The sequence below is a fragment of the Rhyacophila brunnea genome, unplaced genomic scaffold, assembly GCF_057557595.1.
Source record: "Rhyacophila brunnea isolate RB1 unplaced genomic scaffold, BYU_Rbru_1.0 scaffold_12, whole genome shotgun sequence".
Classification (NCBI taxonomy): Eukaryota; Metazoa; Arthropoda; class Insecta; order Trichoptera; family Rhyacophilidae; genus Rhyacophila; species Rhyacophila brunnea.
Window position 1 is genome coordinate 1,536,361 of NW_028232774.1, and position 21,706 is coordinate 1,558,066.

General features: G+C 30.7%; 1 protein-coding gene and 1 long non-coding RNA gene across 2 annotated transcripts in view; one reads left to right on the plus strand and one right to left on the minus strand.

Moving 5' to 3' along the window:
- FMRFa (FMRFamide related propeptide) overlaps nucleotides 1-3,163 on the plus strand; it is a 169,167-nt gene extending 166,004 nt beyond the window's left edge. Inside the window, exon 3 of the mRNA XM_085940117.1 lies at nucleotides 2,024-3,163. Coding sequence (XP_085796243.1) covers nucleotides 2,024-2,957 — 934 coding nt within the window. The 3' untranslated portion in view covers nucleotides 2,958-3,163. The remainder of the gene's footprint in view (nucleotides 1-2,023) is intronic.
- LOC147077626 (uncharacterized) overlaps nucleotides 1-21,706 on the minus strand; it is a 306,465-nt gene that overhangs the window by 4,034 nt on the left and 280,725 nt on the right. The gene's annotated exons all lie outside the window — the stretch shown is intronic.

The following is a 21,706-nucleotide window of genomic DNA, read 5'->3' on the forward strand; positions in this document are numbered from 1 at the left end:
TTGATACTTATTAATAATTACATACTTGTAAAATATAATAAATAATAACATCTATTGTAACCAAGTTTACAACTAAAATGACAGTTCCTACAAGTAACTTGTAATATATTATGTACAGTAGAACAATTTGATTATACAGAATCAGATTATCCTGATTATATACGATACCTGATGACTAATATGAAAATATAATAATACCTAATTAGGTTTACAATATCTCAAAATAATTACTTAGTGTAATATGATTTAGTATCTATATGAAAATTCGTAATGCAAAGTTTCGCTGTCTCGTTTAAAGATTATTCACTGCAAAATCATCAATAGTAATAACTTATCTTATAGAACAAAATGAATTTCATTATTATCATAAATGTAGTACTATTAAAAAAAATCGGTATGTGTACTTATGTACGCGTGTCAGAAGTTATACTTATTTTGCGTAACAAAACAAAAACAAAACTTATGATAAACTAGATTCTTCGACTAGCTCTAAATTATCTTGTTAAATTACACACTCAAGAAAAAGGGCCGCTTATTGGAGCGCCGTTGGTTTATTTCTATACATTTTAACTTATATTACTAAATTATATAATTATTTGTCGTTGTTTTTATTTTTAAAGTAACAACTGCCACTATGACGTTTAGTTTATTTACTTAAGGAATGCAAATGGACGTCAATAATAAATTCGCTGCCTAGCAACGGAACAATTCTAAACTACATACTGTATAATCGTCATGATTTCAGTATCATTCTGTAGCGTAATGGTTGTGCGTGTGAAAAAATAATTTATGTGTTACATGTCACACGTCAAAAATACACTCTGATCTGATTTCCCAAACGCCCCTAAAGAAGTATCAAATCAAATCAAATTTATTTATTTTACATATAATGAACATAACAAATTCAAAGCGTTCACGGCATGACATAAAATAAGTGTAAACAGTTTTTAAACATAAAAATACAGAGAAGTGTCAGTTAATAATACAATAAGTAATAAAAAAGAAATAAAATAAAATAACAAAAATACAAAATAATAAAATTAAAAAAAAAATAGATGGAAGCACACAGAGTGAACTTTGATAGACCCTATCTTAAAAACTTATAAAACAACGTCCACCTAAATTCACCCTCTCGTAAGTGGAATATAATTATCAATATCTGAAGCGATTTCATTAAACATGGTTATCGCCCTCCCAATTGGCATTACCAGTGGCAGGTTGGTTCTGCACCTTGGGAGAATAAACAACTGATGCTCTCTATTTCTAAGATAGATATCAGAGACACTTATAACTTCAAAAATGTACCTAATCAATATTATTAATACTGGCTTTAAAATTCAATGCCTTCGGCGTGCCCGAAAATAATTATTAACAATTTAGTCACGAGAAAGGATTGTTAAACATTCTACCAATCAATTATTAGAACCATGTTATGGACGCAAATACACGTTTAAATATGTTGATAATTATACAGGGTTGAGAGATGTTTCAATGATTGTCAAAAACTCGTATTCAGAAAATGGTTGGACAAATCTATAAAAGTGGAATATGGCGACGATAGGGATATCGTAAAATTTATAAAAAATCAAAAACTTCGCTGGATATACGAAAGGTGGATAATAAGTCAGCATTGAATAACGTAATATCGACAAATGCAGAGGATCGACGATATGTATGCCCTGAGATCTCGACTCCAGCCGCTAGACGGAGTAGAAAATGACCCCAAAATTTCGGTGTATCCAATTGGTGTTCTAAAGCAAGGGAAAGAAGATGATAAAGAGTGCTGTTAGAGGTATCAGGGGCCCGAACTAGGCTATGTGCCATTAATAAATGATAATAATAACACATTTAAAAACATGTGAATTTGCTAGACGTAAGATATGGTTTCAGAAGCGGTATTTTTCCAAATTCAATTGTGAGAGCAAATTTTTTTCCAAATCCAAAGTCAATTGTGACCGCTATTTATTTCTATATCAATATTGATAAATTTCATGTCTAATGTTGTTTCTTTCCTTGTTCGCAGATTTGGAAGATCAGATCCCAACTTTCCAAGTGAAAATCGCGTTAAACTAAGCGGAGGAAACCTGATGAGATTCGGTCGAAGTAGACAAGACTCCTTCCTCAGATTAGGCAGATCAAAAAACCAGGATTTCATGAGATTTGGAAGAGCGTCGGGTAATTTAATGAGATTCGGGAGAGCAAGCGGAAACTTAATGAGATTCGGAAGAGCAAACAATAATCTGATGCGTTTTGGACGAGCCGGAAATAATATGATGAGGTTCGGAAGAGCCAATAACAATTTGATGCGTTTCGGGAGAGCAAATAATAACCTGATGAGATTCGGAAGAGCAAACAACAACCTCATGAGATTCGGACGAGCAAATAATAATTTAATGAGATTCGGAAGAGCAAACAGTAACTTGATGAGGTTTGGAAGATCAGATGATGACAGTTTAAACTATGACCCTATTGATGATGATACTATGGAATTAAATGATGAAGATAAGAGGGCGTCGAATAGTTTTTTACGTCTTGGACGATCAGTAAAAGAGGCGCCTGAGCCAACAAGCTATGCCGACAGGAAAAATGATAACTTTATGAGACTTGGAAGATCTCTTGCAGATAAAACAGAAGAAAACGAAGAAGACCAAGTTGATAATGTGCAGGAAAATGGCGTCGACGATGACGGTGGCTTAATAAACGATGGTCTTTATTACAATGGGAAATTCTTGAGGATGCTTGGTAAAGATACTGGTGACAGTTCTGACGATGCACAGCCCGGCGATGATGCATTCAACGGACTGTTCTCTGAAGATTCGAGGAGAAAACGATCCCTGACGACGACTACCGCAGCAGATATCACAAAAACAGACAACAACCACGTAGATGACACAAATTCAAATACAAACGAGAGCGGATCAAAGGACTCCCAACACCCAACGTCAAATTACTCGTGAATCAACAGCATGGTTTAGTCACTCCACAGAAAAATACATAATAATAATACTATAAAGTGGTAACTAAAAGATAAAGTATTACAGTCTATTATTTTTCCTAGTAAAAGTATCATAAAGTATTTTGTCTATGTAAATTATTTTTGGTAAACTTACTATAAAAATTATTGTCTTTTACCTTAGTTATGTATAAAGTTGCCATACTTTTAAGCAAGTAAATTATTTTATATTACATTTTTGAATTGTATAATAATTGTTTAATTATCTGTTATATTGTAATACGCTTGAATTAATTACTAATAATTTATTAAGTTAAAAACTTATTATTATACTCTAGCTATTTTTTCCTTAAAATATTAGCTTATTATTGATAATATTCACTTAAGAAGTACCTATATTGACGTTTTGAATTTTTACATAAAAAGAATTATCAGTTGTTTTTTCTGTTACAAGTATAATTTATTATATTGATTTATACGTTATAATTAATATTAATTTTGTATGTAATAATATATTTAATGCTATGTGGATTGTGTTTGCATTTAAGTTAGCGTGTAATTTATTATATATTATTAATTGTTTTGGAATGAAATCTGCCAAAAAATACCTAGATATATTTATATTTAAACAAGTATCACTTTTTAAAGTATCATTGTACCTAAATTACCTACCTAATACTTATCTTATAAACAATGTAAACTAACAATTTATTGTAAACTGTCAAATGCGCAAGTACTTAAAATCATATATCAATCGTTGTACCTATTGATAAACATATAAATAAATATGGTTCTAAAGATTTCACTCGGTTAATTTTTATTGATATACATCATTCTCCTCACAGTACAGATAAATCTTTTTATACCAAGGACAAAGAATATTAAATTATTACCTAATAAAAAATAAAATAGGTATTGATTATTGGTAACACCGTTGATTGAGAGTACTAAATCGAACACCATTATTTAAAATTCAAACCATTGGTAAACTTTAATAAATCTATGGTTTTTTTTCATACACTAGTTTGTATAAATAATAGTTTTGACTCTTTTTCTTATGTTCTAAATTTGAAATAATTACAAGATAAGAAGAACTTTTTATATACTTACCACGTTTTTAAATTTTCTGTTTAATCATATAAAATTGACAATTTAATGTATTAATAATTTAGGACAAATAAAGCAATTGTCAACAAATCATTTTTTTTTTGCTATTTTGCAACAAACAAACAAATATAGAATACTGAAATGTCATTTTGATAGTAACGCACGTATACATTAATAATTTAGTTGTTAGGACCATAGCAACCAATAATAGTGGATTGGATTACGGATTTTTTCCGAAATTACTTTTCATACAAAACAGAATTAACTGAAAATGAATTCAATTTTACCTAAAGATGGCTAAAAGTATTAAAAGAATGCATTGGCATCGTGTTCTGATATATTCTAAAACGTTTAAAATGTCTAGCTAGTTGGGAAGTTAGTTGCGATCGATTGCAAGATTTGTACTGGATAAATAACCACCGGACAAATAAGAACGTTGTAAAAATGAGTATATTACGTTTTCATTAGGTTTTATCGTAATGTCGCCATTATCCGTTGCTATGTAGGTATTATTTCCTGGTTAATAAAACTTCAAATGTTAATCGTGAGCCATAATTATTTGAAAAGTGTTGTAAAGAGCGATCAAACTGATATAAAAGCGATGAAAACGTTTTATAAACTCCAAACTCTCGTCTTCCTTAGTTCTTATGTGAGATTCTACTTGGCTGAAGTGATTAAAAAGGTTTCTTTTACGGCTACATAATAATTTCCAATATGGCTTTCAGGAATATGATTCACTTCATTAGATGGTAAAGTTTTGCCGCTTTCCGTATTATTATATTAGTAATCCATCGCCATTTTGTGAGTTTTCTGTTCGACATTTGACATTATCTGAACTCGAAATAATTATTAGATTTTAGTGGTTATGTGACACGACACGTAAATCTAAAAAAATAATTTAATAAAAACCATAATAATGATATTAATTATTAACCATTTCATTGAATTTAAAGCAGAATATGAAGTAAATATATTTTTTTCAAACATCTTCTTCCCGTAAGTAGAATATTATTATTCAAGGAAACATCACACCCACAAGAATCCTTGTCGCTTATCAGTGTAGATACGCTGTGTATAATAGCTAAGACCTAGTATGTTTAGATCTGATCACTTCATCTTCATCTTCCATTTCGATTTTATGATCTTGGATTTAACACCGAGAGGTGTGTCTACATCTATAATATACGTCAAATAGTTTTAAAATTTTCACGGGAAGCAGTGTTGCCATCTTTTTATATTGCAGATTTTAATACGAACATCTTCATATATAGTATTTTGATAAACACTATAAATAGCACCCAAATCATTCTTCTTCATCTTATCTCATCTTATCTCAAAATTATAGTATTTTTAGCCTATTTGACGTAAAATTATACTATAATTAACTATTATGCATTATTTTGCTGAATTATTTGGTTAGCAGCACTGAATTGATCTTGAACAAAAATTCATCTGTGATGGAGCTACGTGCACTAGAAACAGCCATTTTGAAACCAGTTTAAGGCAGGCAATACGTAGGTTAGCATGCACTGCGGTGCGTTCATCCAACAAATAAAAAAATGTCCGAATGTAACAGGGCTTATGGCATTTACCGATCTTCCACAACACCAGAATTCAGTTGGCTTACATATAGCTAAGATCTGTTTTATATACTCTTCAGATATAACTAAACAAACAACTAGATCTTCAATAATTATGACGTGGAAAAACATAGTCTAGTTTCTTATTACCTATCTAATAACTGACAGTCTTATCACTGTACACCCTGTATCCGCCACCAACATAATATATTTTCAAATATCACAATACCGTGTCTATTCATTTTAATAATTATTATGTTACATCACTTGCTACTCTAAAGTAGAACCATCAAAATACATGCAGGTTTTTTTGAGTAGATAATAGTATTATTATTATAATGACATTCCGCATTAGTTGAAAGTTGTTTCAATTATTATTCCCGTTTAGATACTTTCGATGTTCCGTAATGCTCTCTTGAATGCGCACAATGCATTTTTTACGGAATATATAAAATATAAAATATATCAATTTAATAAATCTATTGTTACAAATAAATTCCTGTCGAATTATTATTAGCAATTATTTATAAAACTATATTATCAACACAACTGTCAACAGTTCTTTTGTTTCAGTTCATGTGCCATTTTCATTTTTTACGATTCCATTTTCGAAAATGAATAAACATAATATTTTTTTTTTTATATTCGGCAGTAATCCATTAGTTTGTGAATCGAATGACAGGGGAATGTCTAATAAACCAAAAGCTTTCATATTAAGCATATAATACGTATATACCTAAATCAATCAATAATCGATTACTCATAGTATTAGCGGTTTTGTCTAGTAATTTTATCGACACTATCGAAATAAAAAAAATCCACTCGTATAAGATGATTACTAATGGATATTGTTATAATTTAGTCAGTGACTCTTCAATACTATGCAGGATTCGGAGGTTTTATATTAGACGTTCGCCATCTAACCAGTACAAAAATAGGGATTGCAATACCGGATGAAAATGTCACAACCGGTTTTTCGGTATTTCTTATTGAATACCGGTAATCGTTAAAACATAAGTACCCACTTATCAGTAAATACAGCTATTACAATCTCTTTAAAATATTATTTTATAGAAAAAACCTACCTATCTACATTTATTATGGCGACATTTAAAAATATATATTAATCACAATATTGTAGAATTGGTGATTTTTACAAATAATTTCAATATACTTATTGATAATTTCAACAAAAGCCCTCAAAAAGGTTAGTTTATTAAGTTTAAATAAGCGTGGCTACAGGAAAAGCTTCTTCAATTGAAAACTTGTGCAATCATCAATAATGTTGTTATAGGATAATTGAAAATTTGTCATGGATATTTTTTTTATTTCGAAATAATCGGTAGGTTAATTTATCGAGACAATTGTTTTAAATGGGTACATAATATATTTAATGAATTATGTTTTACTGTTATTTCACCTGTATTGGATTCATTCAATGTTTTGCATTTTTTCAGCACATTACTTATACACTCAATTGAATAGGAAATACAGTATATAAACTAATGAAGAAATAAAATTAAATTCATCGCCAAAAACGTAAACGAGTGTGGTTTCTTAATACCGAAATTTTCTGTATTTTGGATTTTTAAAACCGGTATTTCGGTATTGATAAATACTGGAAAACCAGTATTGCAATCCCTATACACAAACAATAATATAATACAAAATAATATATTAGATTTAATATCGGTTTGATGAACTTTATTAGTTAACAATGTCTCTTTGACTGGATGAATAAATATATGATTTATTTTAAATAATATTTTAGTATATTGATTGTGAATAACAAATATCGTTGCGTAACGAACGTTGCGCCTATCAAAAGTTTGCGTCGAGAGAGTCTCAAAAGTGAGCCAAAGCTACACTAAATTATGCGTGATTGCAGATGAAGATATTAATATTATGCCAAAGTTATGCAGAGAAGAAACCATATCAGTTATTAATCGGTTGATAATGCTCGTTCAATAAACGAAATCAGAAGTAATATCATTAAAATAAACTATTAAATATTAATGGCATAAGAAGTATCCTCTTACAAAGGTTTTTTTGTTCATTTTGAAAGGGTTATGCCCGAGTATTGTGACAAATGGAAAGTTATATATATATCTATTTAAAAAAAAATGGTGCCTCCAATTAATATTCTCATGGTTACGTTTAAAAATCCAGAACCATTATATTTATATAATATGTCAAATTATTTTAGGACTCAATTAAATGAAGAATGAATTAGAATAGATCATAGCCTCGTCCATATAATATGAAGCTTCAAATGACTTTGTGAAAAGGCGCATTTACTCAAACATACCGCTAATAGTGTCACTATTTATTTTTCACTTGCTCACTTAGTGAAGAAGTTCAGTTATATCCATCACGTCCACTTGGTTTTTGTTACATTTTCTGAGATTCTATAATACATATTATTTAAAATACGGCATGCTTAGGTGTTAACAGATTAAAAAAAACAAATTTCAATCAACGGTATGATATATGTTAATGCTACAAGTACATTTAAATGTTATTTTTCTAGTTTCTCCGTTTTGTTCTGGATGTAATTGAGCCAGATATATTTTTATTTTGACTATAATCATCTCTAAACATTGTTAAGTTTAATAAAATAAAGATTATGTTAAGGTTTTGAAAGCTTTCATTGGAAAGTTGTTATTAGTTGTAGATATTAGTAATATAAAACTTATAACCAAAGATTTGATTATTTTCTATTTATTTTCTAATAACATGTCGTTCCATCAATAATTATAGTGAAAATAATTAATAATAACATAATGATTTATCTTCACATTTTAACGCTAATGCTAAAGTATTTTCGAATTGTAATTTTTCACATTTGAAAAATATTAGCAAAGTAATTTTAAGTGACTTTTTTATGAAAACAGTGTGATATAACGTTTTAGTAATAATTACATTTCATGATTCTCGTCGAGTGAAAAACTTTTAATTTCCTTCCAATGTCATTTAACCCCCTCGAATCTGGTACAACTGCGCTTCTCAATCATTTATTTCTGATTAAGTTCATTATTATAGTGGGTGTCTTTCGTATGACGTGTTTTCATTCTTCAAATAAATAAAAATGATGAACTGATAATAACCACAAGTAGGTGGTTGTTGCGATTAATAACATCTGATATATTTAGAATAAACGGTTCAGAAATGTGGGACATTGTTGTATACGTGCGATAAATGTGGTTATATGTATGTTGTACGTATGCAGTTCATCGTGGGACACTTATTTGTGCTGTCGGAGTACGTGAAACATGATTTCGTATAACATTTTATTAAATGACGAGTTCTTCGTTGAACATTTCACCGTGGAATACATTTGTACGTATTTTACAAAATGCGGCGATAGTTTGCAAATATTACTGTTCCAATTAGATTAACCCTGACCTAGTAAAGACATCTCATAAAATTCGCCACATGTTGTAGCATACGAACAAATATACTCCATGGTGAAATATTCAACGAAGAACTTGTCATTTGATTAAATGTTACACGAACTCATGTTTCACGTAGTGCGGCGTACGAATAAGTGTTCTGCGGTGAACTGTTTACGTACAAATTTACGGATACGGATAAATATTGCCACTGTGCAAACAAAGGAGTCATTATTTTGTCGGTAATAATTGGGATTAAACAGATCCGGCGGCCATTTTGTGTGTATAACTCACTAATATCTTAACTGATCCAAACGTTTGCATTGTAACTTGTTAACCATTCAGTCATTCAATAAATGAAATCAATTAATAAAATATCCATTTCGCAAATGTCATCCAGATCCACTCTCGCTGACAAGCGTAGTCCACATACGTCCACAGTGACGTCCCTAGACAAAATACCGACCCATTTTTATACGGTATTTTTATCATCCCAATGTCTAATAAATGTATTGTATGGATACATTACTAATAAAGTACATACCACTAAAACATAAAAAATTAAATTTAGATATAAAAAGCGAATAAATATAATATATATAACACTTAACAAATCACCAGAGTCTGAGGTTCTATTTGGTGAATATTCTGGCACATTTGGTTTGTACTATTTTTCAATACACAGCTGTATTATTTTTACACCATTTTTACTATGCTATTATTTTACAACATGTAAACAAAATAATTTTAGCTATTTCTATATATACCAAATGATTTTCCTAGATTTGCCGCCATTCGAGTAACTGCCGCCCCCAAGCGACGCTCAATCTGCCTACACCCCCACGGGACGTCACTGTACGTTCGTAACTATTCGGCACACTTTGCTAGTAAACTCCTAAAATAATTGTTTCTATCTTTCCCACATAGAGAGATCTAATTCTCTCCATAAGACACCTGTGCATTGTATATATATAACCGATTATCCTGACACGTAATCTAAATTCGGATAACCAAAATATGTTCTACTGTTCATATTCTGAGCTACGAAACCGAGATTAGGAAGCTCAATGCCAAAAGATAAACATTGTAATCTCTATTGTAATAACAGACTAACGACCAACCAGTGGGCCACCGTTCATTTTCGCGTTATTAAATTAACCCTATAACCTAGCCTTAACCCGCTCATGCCCCGGGCGCTTTTAACGGCTTAAAATATTACAATAACATGGCGTCACATTTTGACCTTTTAGTTTAACATTATTTTAAGACATTATTATTAATAATAACAATATTAAACATCACTTGAGCTTTCTATTTGCAGGTAATAGAACACTTACAATTTTTATCGTTTTCTTACATTTTAATAAAAAATGAGCTTAATTTTGAATAGGTATCTAAATTTAAATCTAAAAGGTTCGCAGGAATTTTGATAGTATACCTGACTGCACCCTGTTATTATAATAGTTTAAATTTTTGAATAAATTGTATGTACTTATCTGAAAAAAATACGAATTTTCTACGTAAACAGTGTAATATCAATTATATTATGTATTAAAATACTAGTTCTTCCGGTTGGCCTGTTATTAAGACTACTTTATGAAATATTATATAACTAATATTATATTGTTTGTCAAATGGAATTCCACTAAACATTTTTTTCCCATTGATTTACAAGTACATATTGATCGCCTCACCAAAGAAGTTTCTTAATTTTTTTAAAGAAATTTACACTTTCTTATATATAATACTGTGGTGCGACTTCTAAAAATATTGGCCGAGACGTCATTAATATAATATTATAATGATCTTAAAATTCTCCCGCTCTTTTACATAACATTACAATACTCACAAACATAAATTATATTCAATTTCCGCTAAATCCCATTTATAATTAAATATTTTTTACAACTTTACTCGAGTTTATCAAATTGGTTCAAAAATATAGTTAAATATCACTACGTACCGAATTTAATAATATATATTATACCTAGGCCATGTTTTTTTCACTTGTTTTTAATTTCTGAATAATTTCATTATAGCCAGATGAGAATATTAATTCAATTTTCATTGTTTGGTGAATGTCGGATTTAGTCAAAAATAATTATTAACCTCAGCATTAAGTGGGTTAAGTTCACCCCTTAAAAGCCACACTAGTAGCGCGGGAAATTTTGACATAAATAATATCCGAGTGAAACACTGTTGCGAAACATGCGTCACTTTTCCTTCGTCACAAAGACCAGATTAGTCTGGCAATCTAGCGAGGTAATGAACCATTTAACTGAAATTCGTCAACCAAATCCATAATCATATATTACGGTATTACAAAACAATGTTTTTAGAACTAATTTTATAGTTTAGTTGTAACTTTTCTATGCTCAGAATCATAGACAAAATACATAGAATAGTATAACAAGATTATGCTGTGTAAAATAGTAGTGATGGGTAGAGAAATTTTCATCCAACTAGTTCGCATTAAGTAGCTGAAATACTGCTTGGCTATTTAGCAGGTAAATTGTTCCTGAATTCTAATATATGAGTACGTCATATAGTTAATTCTTTCAAACTGCTATTATATTTTCTTCCTGCCAAATATTTTCTACCGACAAATTTAAGAAATTCCGTTCAGAACAAGAGTCAAAAGCTTTTTTTAAGCTCTTCCGGCAAAAGTCGATGCCCTTTTTTTAACCGAGATATCGTTTTTTTTTTGAGAATTTCTATTATTTTTTAAATTTCGGTCTATCGAGAAATGAGAATTTTCGAAATTACGAAAAATTAATTTCTCAAGAATTCTCGAGAATTTGCGATCACAACCAAATTGTAGAATATTACCAAAGAGGTTTGTTTCTCATAGGTAGATTTCTAAGTAATATAAGAAGTAGATAATCACTCAAATTGGAAATTTTATTTCTCGATACACGGATTCGTTCATTATATTTTCAATATTTTGCATCTCCAATATCAACTACTGATATTATTCAACATATTTATGCCATCATTTTATGGCACTATAACAATTGTCAGGGTCTTGGTCTCCTTCTTCAAAAAATTCCTCCACCCTGGACAATCCAGGGCCGATTCTCTCCAGTTCCTTTTACCAAGCATTCTTATGGCGTTGTCCAGCCATTTCCAGGTCTCTTGTCCACCTTGCTGGTATATCCAGAGCAGTCTCTGCATTTTCATGTGCCACCTGATCTTTTCGCCCCTATAAAGTGTGTACAACTCCTCATTATACCTTGACCTCCAAATGCCACTTTATTGAAGATTCCAAAGATTCCTCTCAAAACCCTCATCTCAAAGATATTCATATTTCTCTCTTCCTATTTGCTGAGTGCTCAGTATTCTGATCCATATCTTAATACTGAGCTTAAGAGAGTTTTATAATATAAGGTTATTTTGGTTTTTTCTTGAGAGTGCCTTGCTCTTTAGAAGCCTTTCGATACAAAAATAGCACCTGTTGGCGAGGGTGATCCGGTGGATAAATTTTATTTATATTCCTATTGTATAAATAAAAAAGGCTTTTTAATCTATTAACGTCAAATAATTGAATAATCAAAAGGAATTATTAGTCTTTAATTTACCTCGCCGAATAGAATAAAAGAGCTAAAATTTCAGTGATAATTTTATTTTGGCTTCCCGATTTACAATACCTACATTATTTGCTTTGTGAATTTTAAATGGCTTCCGCTTTGGAAAATTGTTAATGAAACTTTGCCAACTGCAAGCTATAAATTTGTAGCCAATAAATCAACATCCTAATTATTTTATAAAACGATGGAACATTTACATTTATAACCGGTATAATTATATCTAAAGAAAAAACTTTATTATTTCGTATTTTGTTACAATATAAATATTTGAATACCATTTTATACTGGTACAACAGGCAGTTTAAATAAACTGTTCAAATAAAGTTCCCACGGTTTTACATACAACTGATGGATATTTAAAAAAATAATAATTACAATCGTCCTCTTTTTAGAACTAGGTATTTTGATTATTATTCCATTAGTCGATTCAGCCATCAATAAGACTGATCGGCAATGCTGCCTTAAGGCTATATTGGTTATATTGCGTTTAAAAACGATGTCATATATTATAAAGTGACTTTAAATTGAAAAAATTAGTTAAACCCGAGATTTGAACTCGATACCCTCGAATTACAAGCGGATACATTAACAAACGGTCATCGCGAGCGCTACCGTCACATAATTCAGTTGTAAAGTAAACAATTAGTGTTAGCTTTGATAGGCGATTGCATTTCTCATTATTACCCAATGGTATAATACTGGAAGAAGTTATGATTTAGACTTTATCGATTCTCGAGATTCTAAAAATTCATTTTCTTGGAACAATATTGGAACTCGAGAATTCGAGATTGATTTTCAATTTTTCCGAGAATTATGGACGGGAGAACACAAAAGATTTTCACTTTCCGATTGAATTGTGAAGGCATTTCTAACTTAATTAAAATGATATTTTTTTGTTAAGCTCCATAGCTGCAAAATTTAAATTTTGAAAACATTCTGTAAAATTAATTGTTAATTATTCCCTCAATTTAAAAAAATAAAGATTTTATATGTCCTCCTGAACAAATCAAATCGATATTTTACTCTGAAAGAATATTTAACTGCTTTTATTTAGGATTGTGAAGGGTTATTTTTAACTGTTTACATATAAGGGCATAGATAGTGTATTTTTGATTTTTTCATGCTAGTTGCCATCTTTCTTCTAACAACAAAATCAAAAATTTACGAGAATTTCAATAACAATTTCTCGAGAAAAAAATTATCTCGAAATATTAAGAAACGATAATCAAATATGTAATTAATTTCATAACCCCTGGTTACGAGGTTACGTGAGGATAACCTCTAAAAAAACTGTCTGAAGAAAAGTCGTTGGTAATGAGAAAGGTGTTGGCTTATTAATCTATACGGGTAAATTCAATGGTTTCACATTTTAAGCGTAATATATCTTATTTAAAATGATGAGATGATAACAGATTACTGTAAAAAATATTTTAGTGCCTACGTACTACAAAAAGCCAAAAAAAAAAAAACCATTAATAATACTGTCGGCTATTACGAGTATGTATCAAGATTATCACGTCTATCCCCTTTATATGTGCGACAGCTTTCATCCTTTTATATCGTATTGTGGAAATCTTTTTTTATATTAATGATTATAATAAATTAGACTCCTACTTTGTGACGCCATTCGCCTATTTCATTTGAAAGTTTATACATATTATATTATAATAAAATTATGTGATTCGATCAGCTGGAGTCGATTCAATGCTGGGTGAATATCTTCACTGACTCCTTCCACTACTTTCGGTCCCTGGTTATCAGTGGTGAAGGGCGGAGGTAGGGTATTAAGATCCCACATTAATAGTGCATATTAATCACTGTCAGTCAAACGTATTTGTTTTCATTGAACTAAGACTAGAATATGTAGATAGTGTTCGTTAGTTTTTTTAAATTCAATTGAAACCTGCCTAATCTAAGTCATGGTAGATATTTATCAAAAAATAATCGTTTATCTATAAAATATCTAAAATTATATTATTGGACAATACATCATTTTAGATATTATTTTCTCATAACATACCTATAATATTATGGTTTATTTTAGGCAGGGATTCATTGAATTCTGAAAACTAACCATTACCATCTTCTAATTGTATTTTAGTTCAATGAAAACAAATAAGTTACTAACAAAGTTTAGTATGCACTATTTATGCCGAATCTAAACAGCCCACCTCCACCCCTCGCCACTGCTAGTTATTCGTTGCCGTGTACTTTCACCACACTTGATGACTTGCCAATACTATGAATCACTCACGTACTGCTTACAAACTAACAATGGTACAGTTTCTCTTGGGTTGAAGAAGCGCTTCATAAAACGAAAACGATTCTAAAATCACTATACCGACATAATGTGAAAGGACGGGTTCGCAATACCGGTATTCCAATATTTATCAATATCGAAACACCGGTTTTAAAAATCCAAAATAACGGTATTTTCAGTATTAAGAAAGCACACTCGTTTACGTTTTTGAAAATGAATTATAAGTTATGTGCTGCTAAAATGCAAACATATCGAGTGAATCCAACAGAAGTGAAAAAATAATAAAACAAATTTCATCAAATATATTTTACAAATTATCATAATATTATTTCGAAATAGAAAACATCCGTGACAAAAATGTTCAATTATTCTATAATTACTGATGACTGTACAAGCGTTGAATTTAAGAAGCTTTTCCTGCAGCCGGGCTTATTTGCGCTTGATGAACTTTTGAGGCATTTAGTTAAAACTATGAATATATTCAAAGTATTTGTAAAAAATCACTAGTTCTACAATAAATTATGGTCAATACATATTTTTATTGTCAATGTAGGTATGTAGATTTTTGCTATAAAATAATATTTTAAAAAGATTTTAATACATAGCTATATTATTTATTGATAAGCACCAACTTCTGTTTTTTTAATTTATAAGAAATACCGGTATTCAATAAAAAATACCGAAAAACCGGTATTGAAATTTTTATTCGGTATTGCAATCCCTAGTGGAAGGACTCTTAGAAAGCTTGAAGTTGGCTTGATGTGTATTTGTTGTCATATTGTATTTTATCTTTGTTTTTAAATATTATTTTGTATTATGTTTGTTCTGTAAGTGTTTTTACAGAGTTAATTATTAAAAAATGTACTTTTACTAGGAATTAATATTAATTCTCTCTGAAAAAGCCAAATCGATATAATTAATAAATTAATAAATAAAATATATAACTTTATGTTTTCCTATACTTAACTAAATATAATAATATATTTTTAATGCATGTATATAATAAAACAAACATTGATGATTCAAAGGAGGAACTTATTTTTTTTGTGGCAGGTATGAAAAGTTGTTGGTAGGTATTAATTTATTTTGCTTTGTTCAAAAAAATATTGTGCAAATTCTTACTGGCTGGAAGTTTTTGACCGATAATTTTATTATGAACACATTTTTCTGTAATCCTGATACCTAATGTTGGATAATATTAAGATTGAATGAAAAAAGGGATAAGTTTTTTAAAAATAATCCAATCACGTATTTGAAACTTTGTCGATGGTTGTTTTTTTTTTAAATTTGGAAAATAAATATTTGTATAAAATAATATGGCGTTCTTGGTTAATGACAGTTTCATATTATCCATGATTAAATTTGGTTGTTAACTTTACCTTGGCGTGTTGCCATACCACATAATAAGGTATTTTATGGTTTTATTTAAGTTCATCTCGTATGAAAAATTCATTATAATAATATACCTACCTATTTATCCTAGCCATGTATGTACTATTAAATTATAAACTGATTGTATTTAAAAAAAAATGTTTCTTATTGTATAGAGTAAAATTTTTAAAACACTTGAATCAGTGGTTTTATTATTATATATTATTGCAAATAACTTTTCAATTATTGTACCCATAAAATAATTACTAATATTACAATAAATGTATTTCGGCAATCATCCACCGAGTTAATTGTTTTATTCGTTTCTTCTGTACAACTATTAGTTACACCAGTGACGGTTTAAGATAGGTAGATACCCATTGGGTAACTTTAGAGCCGTTTCACACGGGACACCTGTGTTGAGCCACCGGTGCGTCGAGCGGCTGCATTTTCACATAACTGAATGGGCGCGTTCAGACGGAGACACACGAGTGTCACGTTCATTTATAAGACCCGTTTCAGACGGGACACCGGTGTCGCGCTCGATATAATATAGGAGGTCTTTGTATTCGAATAAACGGGCATTTGTATTATGTTTCTGAACGCCCCAGACCTAATGAGTCAACGCATAATTTTGCGTTATAAATTAGAACATAAAACTGGCTGCGATAATAAAAACAAGTGTATTGGCGGCTTGAGAATGTATCGGCCGACGGAGACGTGTACCGGACACGCGTTGACTCATTATCTCTGGGGCGTTCATTAACATAATACAAATGCCCCTTTATTCGGATACAAAGGCCTCCTTATTATAGGCGTCGTGCGGCTGCATTTACACATAACGGAATGGGCGCGTTCAGACGCAAACACACGAGTGTCACGTTTATTTATAATATTATGTAAATGCGGCATGTCGACACACCAGTAGCTGGACACAGGTGACTCATGTGGAACGGCTCTTAGGTACTGATTTCGAGGCCCCTCTACGATAGAGAATAACAATATAATAATATCACATAATGTACCCAAATACATTTATTTTTTGTTTAATATTATTTATAAAGATATTTTAATTGCATTTTAATAATGGGTCTACGTAGTCTACGATGATTCGGCGTCGGGACAATTGGGCGTTACGCAATCAAATGAAATTTGAAAATGAATAGACGTTCGTGAATTATAGGTACTTTTAAAATATATAATTAATACTTACATATTATTATATTATTTAATGATTGGTGAGAATTTAAATATGCACACTTAAATAATGATTTAATTGTGCAAATTGTGTTTAAGTTCCAACGAGAAGAGAGTTCTTTTATTTTTATATGCGGTTAGCCATAATAATTTTAAATCCGCAATAAAAAACATTATGTTAAAAGAAAAATTAATTAAAACTACTAAGTCGTAAATATAAACTTATTAAACCTCCTCGTTTACTTTCTGTATCAAATCGTAACGAACGTCTATTTTATTTTACTAATGAATATTATTTCACTCAACAGTGCGGCGCCCCATTGTCCTGGCATCCAGTTGTCCCAGTGCCTAAATAATAATTGTCATAAACAGCCGTAGTGAGCCTGAAACGGCGAGAAAGGTAGAAGAAAGAAGAATACTTCATAGTGACAGTCAAAAACCAAATTTAATAAATATTATTAGTAGTGGAAATACTATCTATAGAGTGTATACGGCGGAGATACGGCATGCTGGTTTGACCTAGAACGAAGCAAGAAGACTGGCGGGGGACAGGTATTCTTGGAGGCGCCGCGTGGTGTCCATATGCTCCGACTAAGGGGCGGACATGGAAGAAGAAGAACGAAATCTCAAGAAATATTGCCATCGTGATTATTTTTATTTAATGACAGGTTTGCTGCTACCCTTACATTTTTTTTCCTGTGAGAACCGCATTGCATGTTAAAATACAGTTATAGCAATGCGATCTGTTTAAATTATTGAAATTTTCTGACGAAGCAGATAATTCCATCGATTCTGCGTTTCAATCATTACCGTCATCTGTTGCTTTGTTTTGTGTGCATAATATTATGCTAGCGCGTTGGTCAAGACAGAACCAGAACATTTTTGAGCGCATCCCACAATAGTCTGAAAGTTACTAAAAAAAGATTCTTCAAAAGAACCCACCAGAGAAAAAGGTTTAAGGTGCACTGTTACATAATTTTAACAATCTTTTAAAATTCAAACAAAACTTTGATAGGTCGGTACCTACGTACATTTCAATTCATAAAAAAATATTAGATATTAATACATATAAGTATCTTGTTTGTAAAAGAAAATGCGATGTAGGTGTAGGTGTTAGGCGGTTCGCACATCGACAATCGATGCGACCTCAACTTAATCTGAACTCAGAGAAGCCAACAAAATAAAATTGCTTTCTCACATTCAAGCGTGATTTATTTCATAGAGTCAAGACGTCAATTTCGACTCAAACGTTAAACATTCGACCCGGCTAAACCTTCATAAACAAAATATCATAAGATGAATGAGCGAAAATATTGTGTGCACTAATCAATAATAATTACAAGATAAAAAGAACTTTTTATATAACATGTTTTTAAATTTTCTGTTGAATCATATAAACTTGACAATTCTATGAATTAATAATTTAGGACCAATAAGGCAATTGTCAACAAATCATTTTTTTTGCTATTTTGCAACAAACAAAATAAATATAGAATACTGAAATGTCATTTTGATTTCCATAGTAACGCACGTATATATTAATAATTGAGTTGCTTGACCACCCCCTTAGCAACCGATAATAGTGGATTGGATTACAAATTTCTTTCGAAATTACTTTTCATACAAAACAGAATTAACTGAAAATGAATTCAATTCTACTTAAAGATAGCTAAAAGTATTCAAAGAATGCATTAGCATCGTGTTCTGATATATTTTAAAAGTTTCAAATGTCTAGCTAGTAGGGAAGTTAGTTAAAAATCGATTGCAAGATTTTTACTGGATAAACAACCACCGGACAAACAAGAATACGAGCTAAGAAAAACGTGGTAAAATAATACAGGTAATAATATTATATTGATTTTGACAATGCTTAATAAATAATATATTTCAGGAAAGGTATTTCTCAACTGCTCTTAACTAAAAATGTTACCTATAATATACCTACCTAAATTGTATCGAAACACAATAATATGGACGAATACATAATATTTTGTATCTATTAGGTACAGGTAGTCGGCGCATTTAGTGACGTAGAGGCCTGATTTTGAGGCCCCCAATGGTAAAAATGAGCATGCATTCAAACAATTTTTATTTTGTATAAATTATACAAACATGTTTTAATCGAAACAGTATCCTTTCTTACAAATCATAATACATACGTACATACTTACAGCAGAATTCCTATCAATTTAGTACATATTTGGAAAATAGTTTTCATGAATTTATATTTACAATCGAATAGAACGGAAGTAAGTGAATTACAACATAAGGAAGGTATATTGAATCAAAACCTTCTATATAGCCATTAATTTTATAGGAGTGGCAGATTTTAACTCTTAGGAGGCTACCTTTTAAATTTTCTCACGAATCGGTTGCATCATGTTGTGTTAGGGAACCGCGCCTCTGCAGATAGTAGAATCTTTGTGGATGGCCGACAAAGATAATAATCATGCTTTGTGGTAAGTATACAAAAAAATATTTAGCAGAATAATTGTTTTAAAATGAATATTTGACGAAAGAAAAAAAAATAACAATTAAATATAGGTATTACCTAAAACAAATTTTAAATTATAACAACGTCTAATATGCACATATTAGACATAAAAGAGTGGCAGGAAAGGTACCTAATTAAGGAAAAGCTAAATTAATGTTATGAAGTAAGATCCAAAAGTTTACTATCACTACAGAAACGTTTAGCAGAAATTCAAGAATGTCTTATCCTAATTTTTCTCATAAATTATTTACTTATGTCTTAGTAATCCATTTTTATCAAATTATTTAATTAAATATGCTGAAAATTCAAATGGGGGTAATTATCTGGATTTTTATAGGGAGATTATTGCCGGGAGAGGGGAGGGGATTAGTATCCGTGGGGTTTTTGTCTACATGTTAATTAATAATTATTTTTAAAGTGTTACAGCCAAATTAGATAATACATGGTATATTTTTTTTAGTCTAGTCATAATTAGCCCAATTGATTAGAAGCAGTGACGTCACGTGGGGGTAGGCAGATTGAGCGTCGCTTGGGGGCGGCAGTTACCCAAAGGGCGGAAAATCGAGGTGAATCATTAGGTATATATAAAAATAGCTACCTAACTTAGTGATAACGGAAATATCTTTCCATTAAAAACATCAGCTCACTGGTTGGAAACAAAATGTATTAATTAAGTAGGTACCTTCTATAACAGGACTTACTTTTTGTCGGGTTCGCGATGTCTAGTTTACTTCCGTTGTCTTTGGACGTTACCTTCTTGGTGAACAGCGATGACACGACGTGCATACCTAATTTAAAAGTTATCCAAATATGTTTGCCAATCACTCGCGAGTTTTGAAAGTTGTCGGGTGTATTTTTAAATGTAAGTACCTACCTATCTGAAACCGTAGACTCGTAATATTGTCTATTGAAGCAGAGAAGGCATTTCAATTAGATTTAGTGGTATATATCTTTTTAGTAATGTATCCACACAAGACATTTGTTAGATATTGGAGTCATGAAAGCAGCGCTCGAAATGGACAATTTTACGAACCGGAGCGCTTGACTATTATTCGAAAATACTAACATATTATGAATGTAATAATGTTATGAAATATATAAAAATAACTAAATGTATTAGATTTTTTTGTTATATACCTGCCAAACTCAGACGGGCATATAAGATTGTGGCATGCCAGATTGGGGGATAATATTATCGGCGTCGCAAATGAAAATTGAGGTTTACGTCACGTCATAAACGTTATTTTTTAACCATCCAATAAGTTTCGTATAACTTCGTAAACTTTTTAAAATATATTTAAAATAAATAATCATACTACTTTTAATACTTCACGAATCGGAATGCAATATTTTATTTTTACACGAGACGGAGCGATAATATTGGGGATTTCACGAACAGGAGCTGCGCTCCGGTGCGTTCCAGTCCATTTCGAGCGCTGCATGAAAGGATGATAAAAAGTACCTACTTATTAAAAAAAATGTGGCGGCATTTTGTCTAGGAACGTCGCTGATTAGAAGGCATACAAAATAAATAGCTAGAAAGTATATAACTGACAATAATCATTAAGTTTATTATTATGACAATTAATATGTAAGCTCAACATAGTATAGAAATGAGTATGTAGGGCATAACGTAGAACGATCATAAAATAAACCAATGGATACAAATTTAGATAGTTGGTAGTACGCGGTGTAATACATGACGACAAGGTCGTCAAAATGGCAATGGGCTGAATACTGTATACAACCGTTGGCCAAGGTGCAC